This window comes from Thecamonas trahens (genome assembly GCF_000142905.1).
Source record: "Thecamonas trahens ATCC 50062 unplaced genomic scaffold supercont1.14, whole genome shotgun sequence".
NCBI lineage: Eukaryota > Apusomonadida > Apusomonadidae > Thecamonas > Thecamonas trahens.
Window position 1 is genome coordinate 4862 of NW_013657666.1, and position 24114 is coordinate 28975.

Sequence of the window (24114 nt, forward strand, 5' to 3'; positions counted from 1 at the left end):
CATCCCCCCACAACACACACCTGATGCCTGGTCTCTGACCCTCTCCCCCCCTCCACACACACACTCGACTACACCCCGCCCGCCATGGACGACCACGCCAAATACGTGGCGACAGGCATTGCCTTGGTCTTCCTCGGCTGCTGCTCCAACGTAATTACCTTTGAGTATCTCATGCGGTACGGCCTATCCCCTCCCCCCCCCCCCCCTCCCTCCCCTCCCTCCCCTCCCCCTCCTCACTTACACTCGCACATCACCACCACAGCGAAGTGCCTACATGCGGCAATCTGCTGACCGTGGCCCAGTTTACCTTTATTGCCGCAGAAGGGGCCCTTGTGCACACGCGCTGGCCTGGATCCGCGGCTGCAGACGGCCCGGGCATGGCCTATGTCCCGTGGCTCAAGGCCAATGCCATTCCGCTGCGGGCGTACCTGCTGATGGTCGTCCTCTTCTTCGCCATGTCGGTCATCAACAATCTCGCGACCGGCTTTGACATTTCAGTCCCGCTCCACATGATCTTCCGTTCTGGCTCGCTCATCGCCTCCATGACGCTCGGCTACATCATCCTGGGCAAACGGTACTCGCTGCAGCAGGTCGCAGGTGTCCTGCTCGTCTCCGGCGGCATTTTTACCGTCACCTACGCCACAGCCCTCTCCAAGAACGGTGGCAAGCCGAGCGAGGGAAAGCCTATCGACTTTGCCACCTGGCTCATCGGTATTGGCATGCTCTCGCTCGCCATCCTCCTCTCCGCACTCCTCGGCTTGCTCCAGGAGAAGACATACGCTGTCTATGGCCGATCCCACACCCGCGAGACCATGTTCCTCACCCATGCGCTCTCGCTACCCGGCTTTGCGCTTGTTGCCCGCGACATTGCCGCCCACGCTGCCATTTTCTCGGCCTCGGCCCCGTTCGATGCTCTCCCCGGCGTCCCGGCCCTTTGGGCCGCCCTCGCGGCCAACATCCTCTTGCAATACGTCTGCATTCGCGGTGTCTATCTCGTTGTCGGCTACTCGACCGCCCTCACCACCACCCTTGTCATCACCCTCCGCAAGTTTGCATCGCTCCTTATCTCCATCTGGCTCTTCTCCAACCCCTTCACCTTTGTCCACTGGGCCGGAACCCTCGCCCTCTTCACAGGCTCGCTCCTCTACTCGCTCGCCCCGCGCCAGGCATCTCCGCCGCCGTCGCATGAACCCAAGAGCAAAGACGAGTAACACCACGTAGCTCCCTTTTGCCTCTCCTTCCACCATCTCACCATCGATTTACTCCCAGCGAGCGCACTGTCTCATCATCACCGCCAAACACGCGCGCCAGGCCATCCGTCCGCCACTGCCCGCGCCTCACCCATCGACGCGGCCTCGCCCTCGGCCTTCACCTCGCCGGTCACCGGATCCACCACCCGCCACGACCACCGTCCATCGGCCTTGCCCACAACCGCCACCGCCCATGCAAACCCGCTCGGCTTCTCGATGCCCTCGGTCGCCGTGCCAGACCCGGCCCCGGCCTCAACGGCGCTCCCTGTGCCAGTTGACCCGTCCAGCAGTTTGGCCCTCTTCACGCCACCATCTACAGCTTCCCCCTCTCGCTTCAGACCCGTCGACATCACCACGGCCGCCTCCTCCCCCACGCTACACCTCGGCCGCGTCCAGTCAAGTGTCCCGCCTCATCCTCCACCAGCCGTCACACTCCTCTCTCGTCTTGACTATGGGCCGCCGTCGCCGCCGCCGCAAGACAACAGCCTCGTCGCCTGCTCCGACCTCCCCCTCCTCCACCAACACCCCTACCACCAACACCACCACATCCAAGGCCAAGCCTGACATTCTCGAAACCCCAAAGCGGCTCATCACTCTCGACGAAGTCCTCGCTCGCTTCCCCGACACAGAGCCCAAGGGTACGCTGCCCTATCCTGTCGTTCTGCCCACCCAATCCATCCATCCTGTCCGCACTCACCCTCTCCCCCCCCCCACCTTCTCCTCAACGCTACAGATATTCGCTCATACAAGCCCAGCGCAAATGCTGGTGTCCAAGGTGTTGATCTCTCACTGCTTGACCTGGACAAGCTGCGGCGGATGGACCTTAGCCGCCAGGCCGTGGATGACTTTGCTCTTGTCGCCCGCATGGGCAAGCGCCTTCGCTGGCTCAACCTTGCACACAACAGCATCACGGCCTTGACCGACGCCAAGAAGCTGAAGAAGGTCAACGTCCTCAACGTGTCCAACAACAAGCTCGCATCGCTCTCGGGCCTCTCGTCGATGTACAATCTCAACGCGCTCATCCTGTCCAACAATGAGCTCGCGGGCGAGGTCTTTGTCCACCTGCGTCGCCTCGACACTCTCGTCATCTCCCACAACGCGCTGACAAAGCTAGAGGGCCTCAACATCTCGGTCGATCTTGACAAGATCTCGGCTTCGCACAACAAATTTACCGCCATTCCCGACCTCTCCGAGAACCCCATGCTCAAGGAGCTCCGCCTCGGCCACAACGAAATCTCCGGCCTCAAGCCCGACGTCCTTGTCGCCTGCCGTGGCCTCCGCATCCTCGAGCTTGGCCACAACAAGTTGACCGCCGACGACGTTGCCACTCTCATTGATGCCATCCTTCCCGCCCTACCTGAGATCGAGTCCATCAACATCCGCGGGAACCCGGCGTCGAAGGCCGCGACCCGGATGAGCTGGTTGCCGCCCTCTTTGCCGCAGCGCCCTCGCTCCGCACTGCCAACGGTCGCAAGACCTCGGCAGCAGAAGCCTCCAAGAAGCTCGTCCCAAAGCGCCGCCGTCGCCTCCATATGTTTGGCCACCACTTTAAGGAGGCGCCCGCCAAGCCGGCACAGACCGGCAAGGGTCAAAACGGCAAGGGCAAGGACAAGCCGCGCCGCGGTCGTGGGGGAAGCGCAAGCGTGGCGCTGACACACAGTCGGCCCCCGTTGCCGAGCCCGCCACAAACGACGATCCCGCAGCTAAGCGCTCCAAGGGTCTCGACAAGAAGGCCAAATCCAAGGCCAAGTCCAAGTCCAACGACAGCGTCAACCCGTTCGACAAGATCGATGCCGCCAAGCGCATCGCCGCCGCCACTGCCGAAACCGAGCGCAAGATTGCCGACCCGTCCATCACAGGCCTTGCCGCCGTTGTCCCGGCCAAGTCCAAGACAAAGAAGGCCAAGTCGAAGGCCGATACCACGGTCGCTGCGCCCGAGGTCGAGCCCGAGTTTGGCGCAGGCGGCGGCTGGGACTAATCCAGAGCTGCGCCCACTCGCTGCAAGTGAAGTAAAGCAAGAGCAACAGCAGGTGCGGAAGAACACACAGCCATTTATAGCGTCCCAGAGCTAGGTGAGGAACGGGTTGCGCGGCCGTGCCACAGGCGCGCTCTCGGGCGCCGGGACACCGAACAACGGAAAGTTGGCCGCCCCAAGAGCGTGTCCGTCGCCGGCGCCAGCGCTCAGCCCGTCGGTGCTGCCAAAGGTAGCACCGAGGCCAAAGCCACCAAGCGACCAGTCGGGTGCCAGGGACGGTGGCAGAATCGGCGCAGCAAGCGCCGCCGGTGCCACCGCCACCGCCTTGGCCCGCGGCGGCGGCGCCCGCCGCACCAGCACCGTCGCACCAGCAAAGAGCGTGCCAGACCGCGCCACCGCCATGTCGACGTCGGCAATGGAGAAGAACTCCACCATGCCGGTCCCATCCAGCTCCGCTGGGAAGACTGCCTTGAGCTTGCCGTCACGCATGTACGCAATTCGCGAAGACGGAAAGAGCGACTGCATCGCCGAGCCTGACCGCCCGGCCAGGGGGACACCGGTCACAATCACCGTCGCAGACGCCAGGAACCCGTACTCCTCCACGTCAATGTCCAGAAAGTTGTCAACTACAGCTGGCGCAGCTCCCGACGCGCTGCTGAAACCGGGCGGGTTAAGCGGTGCGCTGCCTGTCGTTCCCGAGCTCCATGGATCGCCTGCCGGAGTGCTTGCCCACAGCGAGGCACCAGGCATCGGCAGTGGCGCCAAGCCCGAGAGCGGCGAGACCAGCGCCTGTGACAACTGCGCCTGCACTTCGGCCTGCTGTTGCCGCAACATCGCGAGCTGCGAGTCCTGAAACGCAGGCTGCCGGCCCGACACCATGTCGCTTCCAAGCGCCAGCCGCCGCCGCGCTCCACCAGGCCCGCCGCCCTGGGCCACGCCAACGTGTGGTGCCAGCGGTGAAAGCTCCGGCAGCAGGCTCCGCTGCGAGGCAGCCTTCTCCTCCTCCCGCCGCGACTGGTCAACCTGTGCTCGCTGACGCTGACGCTCGTGCTCTCGCGCCTGTTCCCGCTCTTGCTCGCGCTCGCGCGCCTGCTCGTGCTCGACACGCAGCCGCTCGCGCTTGGCCGCCTCGTTGTGGCTCGCCACCATCTTTCTCAGCATCCGTGTCAGCTCGTGCGTGACAACGGCTTCCTCGAGGTTTTCCACAGCCTCGCCAGCAACAAGCCGTGTCATCTCGCGGTAGTGCTCGCGCTGGGCAGCCTCGGCAGCCTCGGCGGCCTCGCGCTCACGGATAAGCTCCTCGGCGCGGCGGGCAATCCGCTCCTTCCGCTCCCGCTCGGCTGCAGCCACGGCGCACGCCTTGAGCTGCTTCGTCGCCATGTTGGTCACCAGCGATGTAGCAATCTCGTCAATGAGCTCCTCGACCAGCGATTCCGTAACCATACTCGTCTGCAGCGGCTCGAGGCGATTCTTGAACCGGTACCACGCACGCTGCTCTGGACTCATCTGTGCCTCGCGCAGCGCCTCGGCGGCTTGCTCGGCCTCGGCCTTGATCGATTGCGCCTCAGCCAGGATCGTGCCCTCGCGTGCCCGCCGCGTCGACTCGTCCTCGCTCGAGCAGAGCGCACGCGCCGCTGCCACCCGCTCGGCCTCGCTCAAGAACCGCTCAAACACGCCGCCGACGTCGCACTCGGCCCGGAGCACGTTCTGTACCAGTGCGAGCGCCTGGTCGCCCGCCCACGCCGCCTCTAACGTGCTCAGCGTAGCTGTGGTGCGGGGTCTGGGCACCCGCGGTGCCGTCCCGGTGCTTTCAGATGAGGTAGCCGCCGTCATCAGCTCCGGATACACCAAGTGTGGTGCAAAGAGGCCCGCCAGGAGCGCCGAGAGCGCATGCGCCGGTGAGCCCGAGTGACGGGCCCCGCCGTGCGTGGCCGCGTTGGCCAACACAAACGCCCGCACTGCGCTCTCCACGCTCCCGCGATGCTGGGTCCACACATGAAACTTGGCGGCGGCTCGCGACTCATGAACCGTCCCGTCAATGCTTGCACGGAATGCCTTGTACCTGACCCGGCTCACGCCCTGGTCGAGCACAGCATCGACAACCCTTCCAGCCGAGACTGCCAGGGGAACGACATCGTCCGCCCCGGCCGCCATCCACACCGAGCCGTCGCCAACACAGGTCTCGGCCGTATCAGCATGGATCCAAGTAAATGCATACGGCGCGACCGGGACCGAAGAGCCCGGCCCGTAGAAGACCGACCGACCATCGGGGGGAGCTGTAGCAGCGAGTAGCGGCGGACGCGGGAGCGGGAGCGGAGCCACGCCCATGGGTGACTCTCCCGGACCTCCATCACCACCGCCACCAGTACCATGCGAGTAGCACGCTGTCAACGTGTCGAGAATGTGGTCTCTGCACGCCTCGAGCGGCCTCTCCTTGGCACAGGCATATGCCCGCAAGAGCGCAGCCTCGTCGACGACGGCCGCCGACGGACTCTTTGTATGGACCTCGTTTGTGCCCACAGCCACACTCTGCTGCTCCTTTCGACCTTGCTCGCTCACCGGTCCACGCTTCCCTCGCTTACGTGCCCGCCTGCGGCCCATGCTTCAAGCCTCTGCGTCGGGTGTGCCTCTCTGTCTGGTCCCCCTCTGCCTCCTTCCCTTGCTCGGCTGTGATGGCACCGTGTTCCTACTCTTTCGCCAACCATGGTTGGTGACCCAAGGCACTCCATCGAATAATGCAATAAGAGTCCAACGATTATCTCGCACTGCCTCGCTCAGCGATAAATTTGTCGTTTACCATTGATTGTCTCGCTCGGCTCTAAATTCAATTAATCCTATGTCACGCCAACGATTATCCCGCCCAACGTTCGCTCCCTCCCACAGCTCCGCCACACATACACACATGCACATACACCACTCGCCACCCTCCCCGAGCACATGCCGCGCCGCAAACGGAGGTCGCGCAGGAGTGCGGCGAACATCTCCACAGAGCCCGAAGAGCTCAAAATGCCCGAGGCGGCCGTGAGCGTTTCTGAGATCATCCGAGTACGTTGGGAGCAAGTGCGGGGAGGCGGCGAGGCTGTGCGACCACGCTCCATGTCACACTCACATCCACGCCCACGCGCGATCGACGGCTGATGGCTATTTGCTGCTTCGCTGTTGCGTGATGGGCTGGCTCTCTGCCGATGGTCGTGCTGCAGTTTCTGTTTCCAAGCAATGAATGGTTTCCGCACTCGACAGCGCGGCTCTCGCTGCTTGCCGAGTACGGCCCGCTGAAGGGTGGCGTGCTCTGTGGAGGGCCGCAGGGCAAGCATAAGGTGTCACAGATGGAGCTTCGGATGATGATCTCGCAAAACGAGCCGCCAGCAGACGATCCTGATGGCCCGCTGCCCAACTACAGCAAGAAGCAGGTCATCGCTCTGCTCAGCTCCCTCCCGTCTGCGGTTTTCTCTCGCGCGGGGCGGCTCGTCGCCGTCTCGTTCCATGAGCTACAGGCAGCTGCCATTGCTGACCGCGAACGCATCGACTTGGCCCGCCGCTCGCCGCTCCGACAGCTGCCAACCGCCGAGCCTGTGCTGTAATATGATGACGATGACTCTGGGCCAACCGCCAAGCCTGTGCTGTAATATGATGACGATGACTCTGGGCCAACCGCCGAGCCTGTGCTGTAATATGATGACGATGACTCTGGGCCAACCGCCGAGCCTGTGTGTGCCGAACTGATGGTGAAATACTCGGCTGTGCTACAGGTACATCCACTGCTCGTGGTTGTCCATGTACGCCTCGACAGCGGCAAGGCGATCAGCCTGGGTCGAATACGACGCGACGCCCTCGACGACGTCGGCCGGCGAGCCAAAGAGCGAGCGGACCCGGGCCCGGGCCTCAAACTCAGCGCGCGACATGACGCACGCGTCGGACGTCCAGAACGTGCCGACCTGCGGGTTGACGCCGAACCGGACCGCAACCGCGCCGAGCACCGCGTCGTCGCTCATATCGCACCAGCGAACCGCGAGCGCGCGCGCGATGGCCCGCACCGGGATCGGCGGCGGGACCTCGGGAACCGGCGCGTCCCGGTCTTGGGTCACAATGACGAGGCCCTTCTCGCAAAATGCGTCCGGAATCCCGATGGCGCCGTCGGGCACGCCCAGCGCAAACGCCATCGACGAGAGCGAAAGCTCGAGCCAGTACGTGACGCCGGCATAGACCGCGCCAGACCGCCGGACTGCAAGCGCCCATCGCGACGTCATCCGCCGCACTAGCGTCCAATCAGTGAGGACAATGAACAGCAGCAGCAGCGAGGTCGGCGAGTCGAGTTGATCGCCGGGCCGCAGATTGATAGCGTGGGTGGCAAACATGCTGTGAAGAGTGAGACCGTCGCGAACGGTCGCCTTGTTGAGAGGGCCGTTTGTCTTGGAGAGCCGGAACGCCGAGATCTCTTCGGCGAGGTCCGAGCAGATAGCCCACGCCAGGAGCGTTGCCTCCATCGGTTGGAGAGTCGCCTCCCACCGCGTCCGCCCGTCAAACGCGTCTACATCCTGTGCAATCGTGTACAGCTCGTGGTACATGAGTGTCAGCTGCTGGTACGACGGTCGCGCCACTGTGTTGAGCAGATGCAGCTTGTGAGCGAACGACAGTGACTTGTACAGCGCAAAAAGATTGGCGTTCGAGAAGACACCGGTCCGATGCGTCGTCCCGGGGTCGTGCATCGCGAGCGCCTCGGTCTCTGAGAGCACCAGCGGGACAATGCCCGAGTTAACCCGTGGCATACCACGCTTGATGACCAACACTCCGAGCTGGTACGCCTTGCGCGGCGCCATCCCGGTCTTCTTGGCTGGCGCATAGTATTCGTACTCGATGATGAACCGCTCCGCCGGGAACTTGCGCGTGAGCTTAGCCGAGAGCTTGCGTGCTGCGTCGACCAGGTGCTTCTCTTGGGGAAGAGCGCCGAACAAGTACTTGCGCATGACCGGGATGACGGCCGATGTCGTAGCCGACGCGTCAAAGTGCGCCATCGTGAGGTGCGGCACTTCCTCCTCGGTGAGGCCGATGAAGAGCGGGAGCCACTCATCGAGGCCAGGCGCGCCGCGAATGTCAAACGAAAAGAGAACCTCGGCCATTGGAGTGACAATGATAATCTCCGCTGACGGCTGCGGCGCAAGAACCGCAGCAAACTTGGCCATATCGGCTTCAGCGTTGCCGACGCGCTGCGGCGCAACAAGCCGAAAGTTGCGGAGTGAGAGCACATCAATCGGCTTCTTGGCCGTTTCAGACTTGTACCACGCAACCACCCGTCCGCGGAGGGTGACAAACAGCGTCTTGGCATCTTCCTCAAACTCGCCGTCCTTCAGCTTGGACGTCCGGATGCGCGCGACACCATAAAAGTCGGCTGGTGCGTGCGCAGGTGTCGTCTGGGCCTTGGCCAGCCGTGTCCCGCATCCACCGGTCGCCGACACCGAGCCGTCGTAGGCATCACCGCCCTCGTCGCGCCGTGGGACAGAGACAACCGCCAGATCGCGGACACTTCGCCGCGCTGCCCGCAACAAAGCCTGTGCGTCCGAGACTGGTGGCGAGTCGGGACTCTCGCCGACAGTGAGTAGCGACGAGTTCGACCCCTTGCGTGCCGGCGCAAACCGCCGCGAGAACGGCTGGAGCTTGGCCATCCACAGCAGGACTATGTCCTCTGCTGACGCGCCTGGTGGCACAGTCCGTGTGTGTCCGCTCGGTGTCGCTTCATCTGTCGCCGCTTCGGTCGCGGACCAAAAGTACGTCCGGTCCGGTGTGGCGAGCAGGAACGAATCGCGGGTGCCGCCGGGCCGGATTTCAAACCGTGCCAGTGGCACAAAGCCCTGTGGCGATGACGAGTTGTCGCTTTTGTAGTAGGTAAGGATGGCTGGTGCATGTGGATGCGGCGGGTCAACCACGCGGAGGACGCAGAACCGCGCCTTGTAGCCCTTGCCAAACAGTCCTTTTCCGCGCTTCGACAGCGTACCCGCAAACAGACCTGGGTGGGACGCTGGCACCGTCGTCGGATCACACTCGTCGCCCTGCTGGGTGGGTGGCGGTGCCGATGGCACCGTCTCGGCCGGTGGTGGCGGTGTCGCCGTCTCGGCCGGTGGTGGCGGTGTCGCCGTCTCGGCCGGTGGTGCCGATGGCACCGTCTCGGCCGGTGGTGCCGATGGCACCGTCTCGGCCGGTGGTGCCGATGGCACCGTCTCGGCCGGTGGTGCCGAAGGTGTCGTCGCAGCCGGTGGCGCCGATGCCACAGCCTCAGCTGGCGGTACCGATGCCACGGCCTCAGCCGGCGGCGCCGATGCCCCAGCCTCAGCCGGCGGCACCAACCCCACAGCCTCAGCTGGCGGTACCGACCCCACAGCCTCAGCCGGCGGCGCCGATGCCCCAGCCTCAGCCGGCGGCACCAACCCCACAGCCTCAGCTGGCGGTACCGACCCCACAGCCTCAGCCGGCGGCGCCGACCCCATAGTCTCAGCCCCAGCCCCAGCCCCAGCCCCAGCCCCGGCCCCAACCCCGGCCCCAGCCTCAACCCCGGCCCCAGCCTCAACCCCGGCCCCAGCCCCAGCTCCAGCCGGCGACGTAGTCGCGGCCAGCAACGCGGGAGACATGGCCTTCTCTCCGCCTCCTGACGGTCCAGCCTCGACGTACTCGGGTGGGGGCGATGCCGGCACAAGGTCGTCATCGTCATCGTCGTCGTCGTCGCCAAAGTCCTCGTACTCGTCCATTGTTGACTGCATCACCTCGCTCAGCTCGGCAAAGAGCGGTGCCGGAGGCTCGGGCGGAAGCCCAATCCGCGGACACGCGTCGCGGATGTACTGGACCCAGGCATCGCGCGACGGCGGCGTGCCCGCGATTCCGTGCTTGGCATGCTCCAACGCCGCGGCCTCGGAGATGTAAAAGTGGTACGTCCGATCCGGACACACAATCCGAAACTTGGCCGCCCGGTCCACCGTCGGAGTGTCCTTGGCATGCGGGTCGACCTCGAACTCGTCGAGCACATCGACCACGTCCGGCAAGTAGATGACTCCTGTCGGGTTGCCCGAGTCAAAGTCCTTGTAGTACGCAAGCGTGTTGACCGCTCGCCGCAGCACAAGGTACCGCACCTTGAACGCTGCCCCGCGCGACGCCCCACGCTTCGACACGTACCCGGCAAAGTCCGCCGGTGCCTGCGCCGAGAGCCGGATCGGGCCTGCCGCCGTCGCCTCGGACACCGCCAATGACGTCGTCGACGCCTCGCCCTTGAAAATGTCGTCCACAGACTCGAATGCGACAATATCTTTCGCCTTTTGGTGGTACACAGCCCGGTCGTTGGTGAGTGGCATCAGCCGCGGCTCCCACTCCATTGCCGGCGCCGCCCGTACATGTAGAACCGCGTGCCTGAGACACGAAACGCATCAATCATCTCTGTTAGCGGCATCGCCAAAAGCGGGTAGTTGTCGCTCCGCTCGCGCGCCTCGTACGGGTTGTTGAGCACAATGACCGTCTTCCCGGCAAAGATCTCCCCCAGCGACGTTCCCGGTCCGCTCCGTGGCACGTAGTCGAGCGAGAACCCGTGGTAGAGGTTGACGTTCCACACCGCCACTCCCACCCCGCCAAACACCGCCGCAATCAGCCGCCGCCACGCGTTGACTTCGTCCAGCTCAGAGTGCAAGTTGACCACAAGCAGCACCTCATCCGCTTCGCTGTAGCTGTACGCTTCGGCGAGCTGGACCTGGAACGGCCGCGTCTGCACAATGCGCCCGCTCATCTTGTCGTTGACGTGGCCCACCGCGAGGTCCACCTGGAACGTCGCCCGCGTGTAGAGCTTCGTCTCCGGGTTCGTGAACGAGACCATGCCAGCCACGTACGCCACCCCGCCAGGTGCAAGCAAATTGATGTCACGCGTGATGCCAAGTTCAGGGTTGAAGAACCCGCTCGCGCCAAGACCGTTGGCGTAGTAGTCGCGGAACGTCAGATCCTGCACCTCAACCCCGGGCGACGGTACCAGCCGGATGTATGACTGCAGGAAGCGCGGAAACTCGAGCGCGTCGACACCAATCGCCAGCGACGACTTGTTCACCACCTGAACCATCAGAATCGCCTCCTCGGACCGGGAAATCGAAAAGTTGCCCCGGATCTGCGTCACCTCCACCGGATACTCGACACGGAACGATGTGTTCTGATCTGCCACGTGGTCAAACGTCTGGTTGATGCGCGAGACCCGCGCCTGGTGGTCGAGCACAGCTCGCGCCCGCAGCGCAGGCCCGTGCCGCGGCTCAAACACATCCACAATCTGGATGTGGAGATCGCCAAGTGGATACGTGGCGCTTGCTGCAGAGAGGTGATGCGAGCAGCCCGGCATGAGCTCGTTCGGAATGACCACCTCGTCCTCGGGCCGGCAGAGAACCCACTCGTTCGAGTTGACAAACACCGCAATGTCCTGGTCACGCGGCGTCGGCAGCCCGCCCTCGTTCAGCACCGAGTGGCGGACAAACACGTGCGCCCCAGGCTCCATCACCCCGTACCCGTCGCGGTCCATGAGCTCCACGTCATTGACCACCACAAGCTCGTAACGCCACGCCGCCGAAAGCCCCGAGTTCGCCACAGTGATGATAAACGACCCAGTCCCGCCGTCCGTTCCGGCTGGCCCGTCATGGCCGCTCGGCCCAGGTGGGCCTGACGGGCCTGAGCATCCGCCGGGGTTCGAGTGGTGATGCGTCTGTGTGACGCCATTGGCGTCTGTCGACGTCGTCGTCCATGAATAGCTCGCCCCACCCGGTCCACCCGGCCCTCCCGAGCCTCCGGACCCGCCGTGACCGCCGGCGCCGGCATATCCACGCCGGACCAGCGGCGGCCGCTTCAGCAGCATGAGCAAATCTGCATCGCTCAGATCCACCCGTACCCGCATCTGCGATCCGTTACCGCCGTTACCTCCGCGCCCGCCGTCGCCGCCGCGCCCACCAGCTCCTCCTGGCCCGCCGTTGGTTCCCGACGAGTGCCGCGTCGCGTTACGCCCGGAAGAGCCCATCGCCCCGTTGCCGCCACGCCCGCCGTCGCCGCCGCGCCCACCATCACCGCCACGTCCCTCCAGAAACAGCGAGGTGTCCGGATGCCCAAGCTCGAACGAGTTGTCGACGCTCTCGTGCGCTACCGTTCCGCCAATGGCACCCGCAAACATGGCCGAGCCGACCACCACCCGGTCGCCCGACACCGAGAGCGCCACATCAAGTGCCAGTGCATCGTCTCCATGCTCGCCAGGACTTCCGCGACCTCCTGGCCCCCCGCTGCCGCCACATCCGATGCCTGGCGTGCCTGACGAGCCCGTCTGTCCATGCCTTCCGTCGGCGCCAGAAGAAATGATTTTGGTGTGGAGGCCGCCCACCGCAGGAGGCTGTCCTCGCGAGTATGTCGCCATGTTTCCCGCACGCTCAGTCTCTGTCAGCTTGGACGAGACCCCCGTTCGGGGGATGCCCCGTGTCAGCTCAGCTGCCGTCGACATGTTGTCCCAGAGCGAAACGCGGCTGCCTTCTCGCTGCTTCTAAAGTGGAGTAGCCCACCGCCCGCTTACGCCTCTCCCCACCACACCCCTATTTTTGCGGCGTGTGGAAAACAACGTTGTTTTACTCCCGTCGGCGACCACGGAAGCTACAATCCACCTTCACAGCACATTGTGCGGAATGTCAGTCATCGAAACGACAGGGAGTGTGAGCGATGACGGCGTCTCCCCACCAAAGTGGAGCGTGTTGTGCGCCACAAGCATGTGAGCCTCGTCAAAGTCGATGATCGGCAGCCCAGTGTTCGGGTTGACCGAGAACCGCGGGTAGTTGGACGACGAGACCGCGAACCGGAGCGCGTGCCCGGTGTTGAACACGTACGACGTCGCCCACAGCTCGATGGTCACCTTGTACACTGTCCCGGGCACCATCCCGACTGGTGCCTTGTCCGACACCCGCCACCGCATGCGGATGATGTCGTCGGTGATGAGGATCGACGCCCCGTCCGGGAACACGTCCGTGACCTTGACCGTGAAGTCGGTGTCGTTGCGCGACGACGAGACGTACAGCGTCGTCGACATCCGCCCCGCAATCGCCACCGGCGCACTCAGCTTGGCCGAGGTGAAGACAAGGACGTCTGCCCGGCCCTCGACCGCATTCTGCGCCCGCTGCCCGCACGGCAGCATGAGGTTGTTGCCGCCGATCGTCTTGACCGGATTCGCCGGATCGAAGACGTAGGTCTCGTTGGCTCCCGCGCTCGACGGCTCGACAGCAAGCACTTTGTTCGCTGCAAGGTAGAAGGTCTTTGGCGTCGTCGCCGGCCACTCTGGAAGCGTGGTCCAGTATGAGCCCGGCGCATGGCTCTCGTTGGCGCCCATGACGTAAAACGTGATGGTGTCGAGCTTGGGCGGATCAAACGGCTCACCCGCTGTCGTCACAAAGAGCCACGTTGCCAGATCGTAGGAGAAAATCTCGGCCAGCTCAGCCTGTGGCCGCCGGTCGTGCGCCTGTAGCGAGCAGTGCCCTAGCGGACCAACCACAAGCTTCTGCTTGCCACGCGCGCCGGCTGCGCCTTGAGCCTGAAACGCTGCAAACGTCTCGAGCTGGTGCTGCAGGAAAATGTCGCCCCATCCGGCGTAGTGGATCATCGGCACATCGACGTTGGTGTAGTTCTCAAACGAGATCTCCGCCCACCACGTGTCAAACGCCTCGTGCTCGTACATCTCTGGCAGGTACGCCGGCATCCATGGTCGCTGCGCGTGGATCGACTCGATCCATCCACCCACGAGCGAATGGCGGAACGCACCGTTCTGGTAGACGAGCGGGTGCGACCGGCCCGTCGACCATAGCACCCATGCCGCCTTGACATGTGGTTGCGGAACAAGGAACGAGGTGTACGCCTCGATGCCGTCAGCGGATGCGCCCTCTTCAAACACAATCCCGTTGCTCCACGCCTGCTCGGTGATCCACTGCATGATCGTCGCCCCGTCTGACGCAGACGTGTGCCACATGGTCCAGTTGCCTTCCGAGAGCCCGGTCCCGCGCTGGTTCACCATCACCGCCGCATACCCGACCGGAAGCCACAAATCCGCCAGCTCCTCCAGCAGCGGGCCATAAGGCGACCTGTCGACAACCGCCGGCGACGGCTGCTGCTCCTTGCCCTCGAGGACAAAGACCGAGACGAAAAGCTTGACTCCGTCATTCATCGTCACGTAGTAGTGCTTCACCGGCCACTTGCCCGGCCCTTCCACGCCCAGTGCCTCTCGCACCATGCCATCGTCCACTTCTCCAAACACAATCCCGCCCGGACTCGTCTCCCACGCCTCCATCCCGACCATTGCCTGAGAAACCGACAGAAATGCCTGACCCAGCCTGCCAGGTGCCGCCGCCACGCGAGCGGGCGGGACGACCATGCCCGCCACGCCAAGGCTACTCGCACTGTACACCGTAGCAAGAATCAGAAGAGTAGCCACTGCCTTCATCTTGATTTGGGGAGTGGTGTGTGTGCGTGTGTGTGCGTGTGTGTGCGTGTGTGTGTGTGCAGCGGCGCTGCGCGGCGCGTGCGCGACAGACAGTTCGTGCTGACGCAGTGCAGTGCAGCGGTGGCAGTGAAGGACAGCGGATGCAATGAGTTCAGCGCGCGCAACAGGGACCATATTGCGTAAACTGCAGTGTGTTCTGATTGTTGTCGTCGCACGCGCCTCAACTACATCTGCTCGAACATCAAGATCGGATCCGTGCAGGAGGCAGCAGCAGCCAAGGAGACAGAAGATAGCTCTGTCAGAGTTGTGCAGCCAGACCTAACCGCATGTCCGCGTCGCCATCACCAGGTTCTGCCCTTTGCTCATTGCTACATCCACGTAAGTCCGCAAACCTCCGATTGCCGTGGGCAACTCGTGTTCCCGTTGCATGGCAACGAAGAGTGAAGCCGGCCAAGAGCCACTCGGTACTGCCAAGTCGACTGCCAGCACGGACACCTCTCGTGCACTCGGCACGTGGTGGACGAGTCATGGCGGCGTGGTGTGAGGAGGATGCAGAGGCTCGCCGAGACGAGCTGCTGGCGCTGGAATCCATTTACGGTGACGGTGTGGCGCGGATTGGCAAAGGCGGCGTTGTTCGCCAAGCAGCCCCAGGCGGCGACGATGACGACAGTTCCGAGAAGAATGCTGCTCTTGACGCGTACACGGTGGCAGTGGCTGTTTCGCTCCCTGATGAGTTTGCGCTGCAAGCGGTGTGGGGTGGTGGCGATGGCCAAGACGTCGAGTTCAAGATCGCACACTTGCCGCCCATGGTGCTGCACGTCGAGCCGCGCGAGGGCTATCCCTCGCGCTGCTTGCCGGGTTTCCGGCTGATGTGCGACTGGCTGACCCAGGAGCAGATGGAGGCGCTGGCAGAGGTGGTGCGGGCTGAGGTGCTGGACGATGCCGAGGGCAACGTGATTGTCTTCAGCATCATCTCGTTCCTTGCCGCCGAGGTGCTGGACGCGCTGGCCATCGACTCGGTCCTCGTCCTCGAGTCGCAGCAGAACTTTTTGGCTCGCCGGCCGGCTCTGATGCCGAGGCGGAGGCACGGCGGGCGTTTGCAAGCGAGGGCGCTGGCGTTGACGAGTCGGTGCTTGAGGTGGAGAGCCTGATGCCTTCCAATCTCGATGATGTCATCGCGCTGGTGCTCGAGCACGACGGCGCGACCAAGCTTGCACAGTTTGAGGCTTCGCAACAAGAGTGTGCGGTGTGTTTCAACGACGATGCACTTGGCTCGTCCTTCACCATTCTCCCGTGTGGACACTACTTTTGCAGCGAGTGCATGACGCGCCTCGTGACGCTGTGCATCACCGAGAACCGGCTCGACGACCTCGTCTGCCCCAACCTCGAGTGTACAGGTGAGATCGGGCCGGCCACTGTGGCAGGTCTGGTTGACGCTGAGCTGTATGCCAAGTACGACCGGTTCTCACTACAAAAGGCGCTGGCGGCGATGGAGGACGTAGCGTTCTGCCCGAGGCCAACCTGCGGGACGCCCAGCCCGCTGCACGCCGAGACCCAGCAGGGCGTGTGCCCGAAATGCAACTACATGTTCTGCGGGCTGTGCCTCATGACTTCGCACTCGACACCGTGCCTCGGGCCCGAGGCACGGGTCAAGATGCTCAAGGAGCGGGCAGCCCAGAACAAGTTGCAGCAGCAGGAGCTGCTCTCGATCGACTTTATCGCGCGGACGTCCAAGTTCTGTCCGACTTGCGGTGCCGTCATCTACAAGAACGGTGGCTGCGCCAAGGTGACGTGCATCCGCTGCAATCAAGCCATGTGCTGGCGATGCGGCGTCGCCATCTTGTCGTACGACCACTTTCAAAGTCGCAATGCAAGCTCTTTGATCGCGAGCCCGATCCGGCCGAAGGTGCCCGGAATCTGCACTTCCAGGTCGACATGAACATCCAACGCATGATGCACATGCGGTTTTTTGGTGCGACTCATCACGCCAAGATCGTCCGCAAGAAGTGCCCCTTCTGCGGCCGAATGGCCGCCAAGATGACCAAGGACAACAACATCCGATGCCCGGCCTGTCGCAACTCGTTTTGCTTCACCTGTGGCGCCGTGGTACGCAAGGGTCACTTTGGCCCTGGCAAGTGCAAGCAGCATACCGATCTTGTACAGGAAGCGACCTAGTAGCCTACCTAACACTCTTCGCCCGCCATCATCACCACGCCCGCCTCCACCCACCACATCGCCACCAACACAGCACAGTTACCTGCTGCTCCACCCCCAGCACACACACACACACCACTCTCGCCACCATGCCGTGGCTCACCCCAATGGGAGGAGCTGTGCTATATGGGGCAACATCGCTAGGCATGACATTGTACAACAAGTATGTGTTTGGTATGGGCTTCCCTCCGGTCTTCCTCCTCCTCGGACAGTCGCTCCTGGTCCTCCTTGCCTTTATGGCCATGTCTGGGCAAAGCGCCCACATCGAGTCAAGCAGAGGCTCCACTGGCAGCAAGGCCTCCAATGGCAGGGCAAAGTCATCCAAGTCGTCGTCTGGCAGGCCTGGTCCTCGGTCTACTCGGACTAGTCGATCCGCCCGTGATGATCGCGGCGCCCGTGGTGGTCGCGGTGGCCACGGCCCCACGCTGGCTCACTCCCATGGCTCGGCTCGGACGAGTGCTCCTGGTGCCGGCACATCGGCGTCAGCATTAGCATCCTATTCACCGCCATCGGGACACTCGCCAAAACAGAACTGGAAAGATGCTGCTGTCGCCGTTTTGTTTGTGGGCAACAACGCGTTTTCGGTCCTTGCCCTCAAGTATGTCTCGCTGCCGATGTTTGGAGCCATCCGGAGAATGCTTGTTGCCGTCGTCCTCATCCTGCAGTACATGTTGTATGGACGGTTGCCCGAGCCGATGGGCGCGACGCTGGCGTCGGTAGTCCTAATCTGCGTCGGTGCACTGACAGCCGGCATGGCCGACGCCGCGTACTCGTTCGAAGGCTACGCGCTCACCGGGTGCTCGATGGTGTGCGCGGCCGGGTACCTGGTGGCGCTAGGCGCCGTGGGGCAGAGCCGGCCGTTTGCGCAGCTGCTGCGAACAAACGTGAGCTCGTGCGTTGTGGCTCTCACCGCCTTTCTCGTCTTTGAGACCCTTGTGCCGCACCACATGCTCGGCGGGCGACAGCCGGACGTGTATGTGGCAGCCGCGTTTGCCACGGACTCGAGTGCTTCACTGCTGCTGACGGTGGGCATTGTGGTCGGATCGGCGGCCATCGGCTTTCTTCTCAACTACTCACTGTTCGTGACGACAACCGAGTCGTCGCCGCTGACGGCGACGATTGTGGGCAACGCCAAGGCGCTGCTGACCGATGTGCTCGGCTCGCTTCTCTTTGCCGACGTCACCCTCACCGTGCGCTTTGTGTCAGGCATTGCGCTCACCCTCCTCGGCATCAGCATCTACTCGTGGGGCAAGTACACCGCGAGCCACGCCGTGACTGGCCGCGGGAGTGACGCTGCTGCCGTCCACGATCCGGACCTGGCGCTGGCCGGCTCGTCCGACTCGGGCTCGTGCCACGAGTTTGACGGCTGCGACTCGGTTGTCGACCTGCAGCGTGAGCTGCGGTCGCGAGTCTGATACGCCATGGCGTCAGCTCGGCGGAAGTTACTGCGCCGACGCGGCGCCCGGGCGCGGCTTGCGGATCCGCGGCAGGTAGTACGTCGACGAGCGGAAGTAGCGGTTGGAAATGCCCTGCCACTCGTCCTCCGACACGTCGAGGTCGACTGGCTCAAACTCGGTGGTGAAGCCGAGCTCGGCAAGCGAGATCTGAATGGTCTGGCAGGCGACGCCCTGGAAGAAGAGCGAGTCGGGCGTGATGCCGTTGAAGAACGAGTAGAGACCGCCGTCACGGAGAATGATGGGCAGCACGTCGTGGAACTCGTCGAGGTCGTTGACATCGGAAAAGGTGTCAAAGAAGACAGAATCAAAGGTGCCAATGTCGTAGATGACGTCCTGCCAGCGGCCAAACACGATGCGGACGCCGGGCTTCTTGTCAAAGCCAAGATCGAGCATCCGCTGATAAACCTGCGGGTGGGCCTCGATGATGGTGTGCGAGCGCGGGCCCAGCTCGGCAATGGCCGTGTCGATGAGCCCGAGGCCAAAGCCGACATTGAGCACGTCGCCGCCGCTTGCGCACAGCTCCTTGGCGTGCGCAATCATGAGTGGCTTCTCCCACTCCATCATCACACCGCGCTCGCGGTCGTCGATCAGGTTGTCGCCCTCGTACCGGACCTCGGAGCGAAGGTACGGATCGGCCTCACTCTCGGTCGCCGCTGCCGCCGCGGCAGCGTCATCCGTGCCCGACGCCGGGCGCGACGACTTGGCCGGCGGAAGCGACGACTTGCCGCGGAGGGCCTTGAAGATGAGCTCAGCCTGGACACCTGCGTTGACCAGAACGTCGACAACCTCCTGGTGACCATTGAGCAGAGCGTGGTCGCCAGCGCAGTAGCCCTTCCGATCCAGGGCGTTCCACGGAGCGCCGGCGAGGAGCAGTGCGCTCACCACGTCGAGATTCCCGCTTCCTGCCGCCAGCATGAGCGGCGACAAGCCACGGACCGACTCCTGGTCCCGGACATCAGCACGGTCGGCAATGAGCTTGAGCGCCTCTTCGTTCTTCCCATCCTCAATAGCATGCATCAGTGGTGTGTACTCGGCCTTGAGCTCGGCTTCGGTTGCCGTCGATGTCGCTGTCGATGCCATGACTCTTTACCGGGAGTGGGGTGTGGGTAGCCCAACGGCGGCTGTGTGAGGGATGGATGGATGGCTGGCTGGCTGGCTGGCTGGCTCACCGACGTGTACTGGCGGGTGGTGGTGGAGGTGAAGGGGGGTGGGACTATCGAGCGGTCGCGGATGGTCATGGTTGCTGATGATGGGAGGTGAAAGTTGTGATGTGGGTGAAGGTGGAGGCGATGGAGGCCGAGAGTGAAGGATGGTGACCATGATGGTGTGGTAAGCAGCAATGATGTTGTCATGGGGATGGAGGACAAGAGAGCGGTAGGTGGCAAGGATGGGGATCGCAGGTTGTAGTAACCTGTCATATCCGCTGTATAGTCAGCAGATCGGTTGCCAAATGAGCCTGTGTGGGTAGAGGATGTCGCCAGGTCCGGCATCGACTGTCCAGCTAGCCGCGGTCGGCGGCTACATCGGCGGTGCTTTGATCGCGCACACTGCTCTCGCGCCCGTCAACGCGCACTACCAGCCCGTACTCGAAGTCGAGGGCATTGAGACGCACAATTGATGACATCGCTCAACTTTGCGGCGCTCCAGGCAGCGATGATGGCCGAGGCGGCGGCCGAGGCTGCGGCCGAGGCGGCGACGAAAGCGGCGGCCGAAGCAGGATCGGAAGCAAATGACCGTGTGCCAGTCGTGCTCGCGCAACCATGCCACGCTGGCTTGCTCGCAGGGTGGGCCGATGGCGAGGTCGAGCCTCTTGATGCGCTTGATGCGCTCGGCATCCGGGTCGTGCCTGAGTTTGTGACTGCCGACGAGGAGGCGGCGCTGGTCGAGTGCCTCGAGGCTGGCCGGTTTACGAGCGTGGGCGGACGCGAGCTACAGAACCTCGGCGGCGTGCCTCCAGTCCTTGACGAGGGTCCAGGCATGGTGGTCGAGCCGCTCCCAGAGTGGCTCGGCGACGTTGTGGCTGCGCTCAACGCTGCTGGGCTGTACTCAGGCGAGGCGGCGGTGCCGAACCACTGCCTCGCCAATCGGTACCCGCCGGGAACCGGCATTGCGCCGCACTGTGATGGCCCGCGGTTTGCACCGCTCGTGGCTGACATCTCGCTCGGTGCCGATGCGGTGATGGTGTTCAGCGAGGTAGCCTCTCGCGAGATCGTGGCCGAGGTCGAACTGCCGGCGCGGTCGCTGCTGGTCTTTGCCCGTGACGCCTACCACAAGCACAAGCACGCCATCGCGTCGTCGCCTACATACGAGGGAAGTCCGACGCGGTACTCGCTGACACTGCGGCGGGTGAAACGGGTGGCGGAGGCTGGCGCTGCGCGCGAGATCCTGTACACCGACGAAGGGCTACGGGCGGCACGGGCGGCCAAGTTCGCCCACCTGCGACTCATTTCGGAGAAGGAGTGATCGAGTAACGGGGCAGAGACTACTTTATCGGCGGTACGAGTGGCAGACAACACTGCGTTACGCATACCTTGTCTGGATGTCGTTGATGAACGACGAGAGCTGGGTGCCGAGCGAGGAGATGTCGGACTTGGCCTGCGAGGCCAGGCGGGCGGCAAGGTCCGACGCCGACGGGTCGGCGCCGCCGGCGGCTGCGGCGGACGACTCGCGGCCAAAGTAGGCGTCCGAGGAGATGGCGGCAGCGCCAGAGAACTGCGAGATGCGCGTTGCATGGGCTGACGGCTCCATCTGGTCCTCGAAAAAGTCGGAGGAGGAGATCGAAGTGGCGTTGCCGAAGCGGGCGCGAGCAATGTTGGGCGCGTTATCGACCGACGAGACCGACTTTGCGGCCTTTTTCTTGTCGTCAAACGAGGTTCGGGTGTCGGTGGTACCCATGGCCGAAATGCGCTCGAACATGAGCTTGCGGCGCTCCTCCTCCTCAGCGGCGCGGGCGGCGGCGGCGGCAGACTCGGAGACCGAGGCCGCAGCGCCGGACGCGGCAGTGGTGGAGGTGGTCATAGAGAGGGCGGATGGGTGGCCGGCGTCGGCGGCAGCGGCCGACGACCCAAAGAGCGACGATGAGGTCGGCGGCGGGGTGGCCGGCGGCGGAGCGGCCTTGGCCTCCTGGATGTCGTCAAACGAGGCGACAGCGACCTTCTGGGCGCCGAGCGAGGCGACCGGGCGCGCGCCGAGGCCGCCCGCCTTGCTCGCGCCGAGCTTCTTGGCGCCGAGGCGCGAGCGGTTGCGGCGGGCGCGCGGCTTGGACCCAAGCGACGAGGCCGTCAGCAGCGACGGCTGCGCCGAGCCGGACGCTGCCGGAGCCGTGCCGATAGCGGCAAAGGCGGCCGAGCCGTCGGCCGCCGAGGCGGCCGGCGCGGTCGCGGTCGCGGTCGCGGTCGTCTCGGTCGGAAACGCTGGCACCGGTGAGGTTGTGCCCGACGCCGCCAACGACGATGCCGGCGACGGAGTCGTCGAACCGCCGACCCGCGGCGACCAGTTGGCCTCAGAAAAGGCGGCCTCGAAAAAGTCGACCGAGTTGTTCGACGGCGCCTCGGGCGCCTCGGCCTCGGCCTTGATTGCCGTCGTGAATGCCGACGGCAGCTTCGCCGCCTCAGCCTTGAGTGCTTCCTTGTACATCATGGCGGCGCGCGACGAGTACTTCTTCAGGTGCTTGGTCTCGTTGGCCATGCCGTGCTTGCGGAAAAACGTCGCAGCCTTCTGGTTCCCGCCCACTTGCATCATCTTCAGCTGCTTGTAGCTCCACAGATCGAGCTGCGTCGACCGCACAAACGTAAGGTGCACTCCCATGTTGCGGTGGATGGCCGAGCAGTCGATGCACAGATACACGCCAAACGTGACCGACGACCACGTCGGCGACTTGGTGTTGCAGTCGAAGCAGACCTGCATCACCAACCACAGCGCCAACCGCAGCACATAACATCACACCAGATCGTGCCCATGATAGCAAGCAGAGGTGGTTCAGCACACACGCCCAGCCGCAAGCAGCCGCGACGCCGCCCATGACACGGCCATGGACGGCAACCGCCAAGTGTAGTCATCCACAGCATGCGATGGTCCCGCGATACCACCAATACCCCGTCCAGCACACAAACCAAAAGCCATCGAACGCGATGTGTGAGTATGGGAGGCGCTGGCAAAGTGTAGAGAGCGCGAGGAAGAGAAGATGCGGCTGACTGCGGTCCGGGAAGCCGTGGCGGGTAGGGGAGGGGGAGAGGCGGCAAATATTGTGGCGGAGGCCACCCGCGGCACTTCTATGCCCATACCGCGGCTACATGATGGTTATGCGTCGGAAAAGCGAGCGATGGTGTGGAGAAGGCATGTGGTAGTAGGGTGGTGGGGATGGGGTGGCTGTGGATGCGCTTTGGTATACGTGGCAGTGTGTGGAAGGTCGGCTCGTTGGTGGTGCGAAGAGCGCAAAACCGAGCGACGGCGACTTGAGCCAAGTCGTCCACAGGAGGTAGTGGAGCTACCAACTACATGCAAGGAGACAGGAGTGTACGTACCTTGTTGGCAGGGTCCTGGAGAAGCTTCTTGAACACAGCTTGCGACTCTTTCATTGTCGCCATCTCATTGTCGGACATGATGCCGGAGCAGCACAGCGACGGGTGTGTCTCTCTCAGTCATCCGTCAATCCCTGCCAACGATGACGGCAACGATTAATGGTGGGAGGAGGGGAGAAGGTGGGGGGAGAGGGGGGGGATGGGGATGGAACAGATGTAAGAAAGGAGGTAAAGGGTGGTGTGGTGGCTGGCGGTTGATAGTGTGTGTGGGGGAATGCGATGATGATGAGGTGTTGAGGGTGGTGCATGATCATCGTCTGCTCCCCCCTCCCCCCTCCCTCCCCTCCCCCCCCGCCCACCTCCCCCGCCCGCCCAAGTTGCGGCAAGAGCAACGCGCGAGGCGACACGCTCGTCTCACCTCCGTGTTGGAGGCTATGGACTCTTCATCAGATTATGAGCTGTACTACCAGCAGGAGGTATGTAGAAGGTGGTGGTGGTGGTGGTGTGTGTGGTGGTGGTGGTGGTGGTGGTGGTGGTGGTGTGGTGGTGGGTCATTTTTGGGGTGTTCCCGGAGGTGGGTATGAGCATGGCTAGGGGCTTACACAAGTGGTGGTGCGGTGCGAGGAGGGGCAGATGAGACAGAGGTCTTCAGGAATTATGTCTGGGTATGGTGGTGGTGCCGCCCAGTACATGGGTATGCGCCCGCCACTGTCGCCCATGAGGAGCCAAGCTCAAGCACAAGCTCAAGCACAGGCTCAAGCCCAGGCGGCCCAGGCACTGGGCTCGTCGAGAATGGCGTACACGTCGGATATGATGGCCCAGGCTCAGGCCCAGGCCCAGGCCCAAGCTCAGGCCATGTACATTATGGGTGACTTTCCGGCGCTGGATGCTGCCACGTCGGGCGCGGGCGGCGCAACGGGGGCAGGGTCCGGAACAAGCAGCGGAGCTGGCGCAACAGGCGCGTACGGGCAGTCGGGCCTCACGGCGGCCCAGGCAGTGCAGCAGGCTCAAGCTCAAGCTCAGGCTCAGGCTCAGGCTCAGGCTCAGGCTCAGCGTGCCCATGCCGAGTTCAACATGCACTCGGAGGACTTTCCGGCGCTCGGCGGCGCCGGCGGCGACGGGTCGAGCGCGCCGCAGCGGTTCTCGGCAGCGCAGATGGCACAAGCCCATGCGCACGCGCAGGCTCAGGCTGCTGCGCAGGCGCAGGCCGCCGCCGCACACATGTCTGATA

General features: G+C 63.8%; 12 protein-coding genes across 12 annotated transcripts in view; 7 read left to right on the forward strand and 5 right to left on the reverse strand.

The window, feature by feature from the left end:
• Nucleotides 1-84: 84 nt before the first annotated feature.
• On the forward strand, nt 85-1226 carry AMSG_03661 (UDP-xylose and UDP-N-acetylglucosamine transporter; the record flags this gene model as incomplete). Its single annotated transcript, XM_013904122.1, has 2 exons — nt 85-176; nt 263-1226. 2 exons carry the CDS (start codon nt 85-87, stop codon nt 1209-1211), a joined length of 1041 nt encoding a protein of 346 aa, XP_013759576.1. The 3' UTR covers nt 1212-1226.
• Nucleotides 1227-1674: 448 nt separating this feature from the next.
• AMSG_03663 (uncharacterized protein) lies at nt 1675-3280 on the forward strand. The gene is made up of 2 exons (XM_013904123.1): nt 1675-1888; nt 1984-3280. Exons 1-2 carry the CDS (start codon nt 1702-1704, stop codon nt 2901-2903), a joined length of 1107 nt encoding a protein of 368 aa, XP_013759577.1. The 5' UTR covers nt 1675-1701; the 3' UTR covers nt 2904-3280.
• Nucleotides 3281-3284: 4 nt separating this feature from the next.
• AMSG_03664 (uncharacterized protein) lies at nt 3285-5840 on the reverse strand. Its single transcript, XM_013904124.1, has one exon. It carries the CDS (start codon nt 5824-5826, stop codon nt 3319-3321), a length of 2508 nt encoding a protein of 835 aa, XP_013759578.1. The 5' UTR covers nt 5827-5840; the 3' UTR covers nt 3285-3318.
• A 322-nt stretch (nt 5841-6162) lies between these two features.
• On the forward strand, nt 6163-6906 carry AMSG_03665 (uncharacterized protein; the record flags this gene model as incomplete). Its single annotated transcript, XM_013904125.1, has 2 exons — nt 6163-6270; nt 6426-6906. 2 exons carry the CDS (start codon nt 6163-6165, stop codon nt 6804-6806), a joined length of 489 nt encoding a protein of 162 aa, XP_013759579.1. The 3' UTR covers nt 6807-6906.
• Nucleotides 6867-12751, reverse strand: AMSG_03666 (uncharacterized protein). The gene is made up of 2 exons (XM_013904126.1): nt 10622-12751; nt 6867-10574 (listed from the first exon to the last, which is right to left on the reverse strand). Exons 1-2 carry the CDS (start codon nt 12713-12715, stop codon nt 6969-6971), a joined length of 5700 nt encoding a protein of 1899 aa, XP_013759580.1. The 5' UTR covers nt 12716-12751; the 3' UTR covers nt 6867-6968.
• A 66-nt stretch (nt 12752-12817) lies between these two features.
• AMSG_03667 (X-Pro dipeptidyl-peptidase domain-containing protein) lies at nt 12818-14598 on the reverse strand. Its single transcript, XM_013904127.1, has one exon. The coding sequence runs from the start codon at nt 14546-14548 to the stop codon at nt 12875-12877; it is 1674 nt and encodes a 557-aa protein (XP_013759581.1). The 5' UTR covers nt 14549-14598; the 3' UTR covers nt 12818-12874.
• A 786-nt stretch (nt 14599-15384) lies between these two features.
• AMSG_03668 (uncharacterized protein) lies at nt 15385-16893 on the forward strand. Its single transcript, XM_013904128.1, has one exon. It carries the CDS (start codon nt 15843-15845, stop codon nt 16629-16631), a length of 789 nt encoding a protein of 262 aa, XP_013759582.1. The 5' UTR covers nt 15385-15842; the 3' UTR covers nt 16632-16893.
• A 159-nt stretch (nt 16894-17052) lies between these two features.
• On the forward strand, nt 17053-18321 carry AMSG_03669 (drug/Metabolite transporter superfamily protein; the record flags this gene model as incomplete). Its single annotated transcript, XM_013904129.1, has 1 exon — nt 17053-18321. The coding sequence occupies one exon, from the start codon at nt 17053-17055 to the stop codon at nt 18319-18321; it is 1269 nt and encodes a 422-aa protein (XP_013759583.1).
• Nucleotides 17346-19449, reverse strand: AMSG_03670 (arginine N-methyltransferase 2). The gene has a single exon (XM_013904130.1). The coding sequence runs from the start codon at nt 19441-19443 to the stop codon at nt 18349-18351; it is 1095 nt and encodes a 364-aa protein (XP_013759584.1). The 5' UTR covers nt 19444-19449; the 3' UTR covers nt 17346-18348.
• Nucleotides 19450-20019: 570 nt separating this feature from the next.
• On the forward strand, nt 20020-20826 carry AMSG_03671 (alkylated DNA repair protein alkB; the record flags this gene model as incomplete). The annotated part of the gene is made up of 1 exon (XM_013904131.1): nt 20020-20826. The coding sequence occupies one exon, from the start codon at nt 20020-20022 to the stop codon at nt 20824-20826; it is 807 nt and encodes a 268-aa protein (XP_013759585.1).
• Nucleotides 20827-20834: 8 nt separating this feature from the next.
• On the reverse strand, nt 20835-22979 carry AMSG_03672 (GTPase-activating protein ZNF289). Its single transcript, XM_013904132.1, has 2 exons — nt 22887-22979; nt 20835-22263 (listed from the first exon to the last, which is right to left on the reverse strand). Exons 1-2 carry the CDS (start codon nt 22962-22964, stop codon nt 20884-20886), a joined length of 1458 nt encoding a protein of 485 aa, XP_013759586.1. The 5' UTR covers nt 22965-22979; the 3' UTR covers nt 20835-20883.
• A 696-nt stretch (nt 22980-23675) lies between these two features.
• AMSG_03673 (uncharacterized protein) overlaps nt 23676-24114 on the forward strand; it is a gene marked incomplete at both ends in the record, with an annotated part of 1483 nt that continues 1044 nt past the window's right edge. Inside the window, one exon of the mRNA XM_013904133.1 lies at nt 23676-24106. Coding sequence (XP_013759587.1) covers nt 23676-24106 — 431 coding nt within the window. The remainder of the gene's footprint in view (nt 24107-24114) is intronic.

Bases quoted from the DNA above. Each gene is read 5' to 3' on its own strand.
- AMSG_03663 (XM_013904123.1), top strand. From the start codon at position 1,702: ATGGGCCGCCGTCGCCGCCGCCGCAAGACAACAGCCTCGTCGCCTGCT. The intron at 1,889-1,983 runs GTACGCTGCCCT...TCAACGCTACAG, and splicing joins CCCCGACACAGAGCCCAAGG to ATATTCGCTCATACAAGCCC.
- AMSG_03664 (XM_013904124.1), bottom strand. From the start codon at position 5,826: ATGGGCCGCAGGCGGGCACGTAAGCGAGGGAAGCGTGGACCGGTGAGC.
- AMSG_03666 (XM_013904126.1), bottom strand. From the start codon at position 12,715: ATGTCGACGGCAGCTGAGCTGACACGGGGCATCCCCCGAACGGGGGTC. The intron at 10,575-10,621 runs GTCTCAGGCACG...CCGGCAATGGAG, and splicing joins AGATGATTGATGCGTTTCGT to TGGGAGCCGCGGCTGATGCC.
- AMSG_03667 (XM_013904127.1), bottom strand. From the start codon at position 14,548: ATGGTCGGGATGGAGGCGTGGGAGACGAGTCCGGGCGGGATTGTGTTT.
- AMSG_03668 (XM_013904128.1), top strand. From the start codon at position 15,843: ATGCCTTCCAATCTCGATGATGTCATCGCGCTGGTGCTCGAGCACGAC.
- AMSG_03670 (XM_013904130.1), bottom strand. From the start codon at position 19,443: ATGGCATCGACAGCGACATCGACGGCAACCGAAGCCGAGCTCAAGGCC.
- AMSG_03672 (XM_013904132.1), bottom strand. From the start codon at position 22,964: ATGTCCGACAATGAGATGGCGACAATGAAAGAGTCGCAAGCTGTGTTC. The intron at 22,264-22,886 runs GTACGTACACTC...TTGGTGATGCAG, and splicing joins TCCAGGACCCTGCCAACAAG to GTCTGCTTCGACTGCAACAC.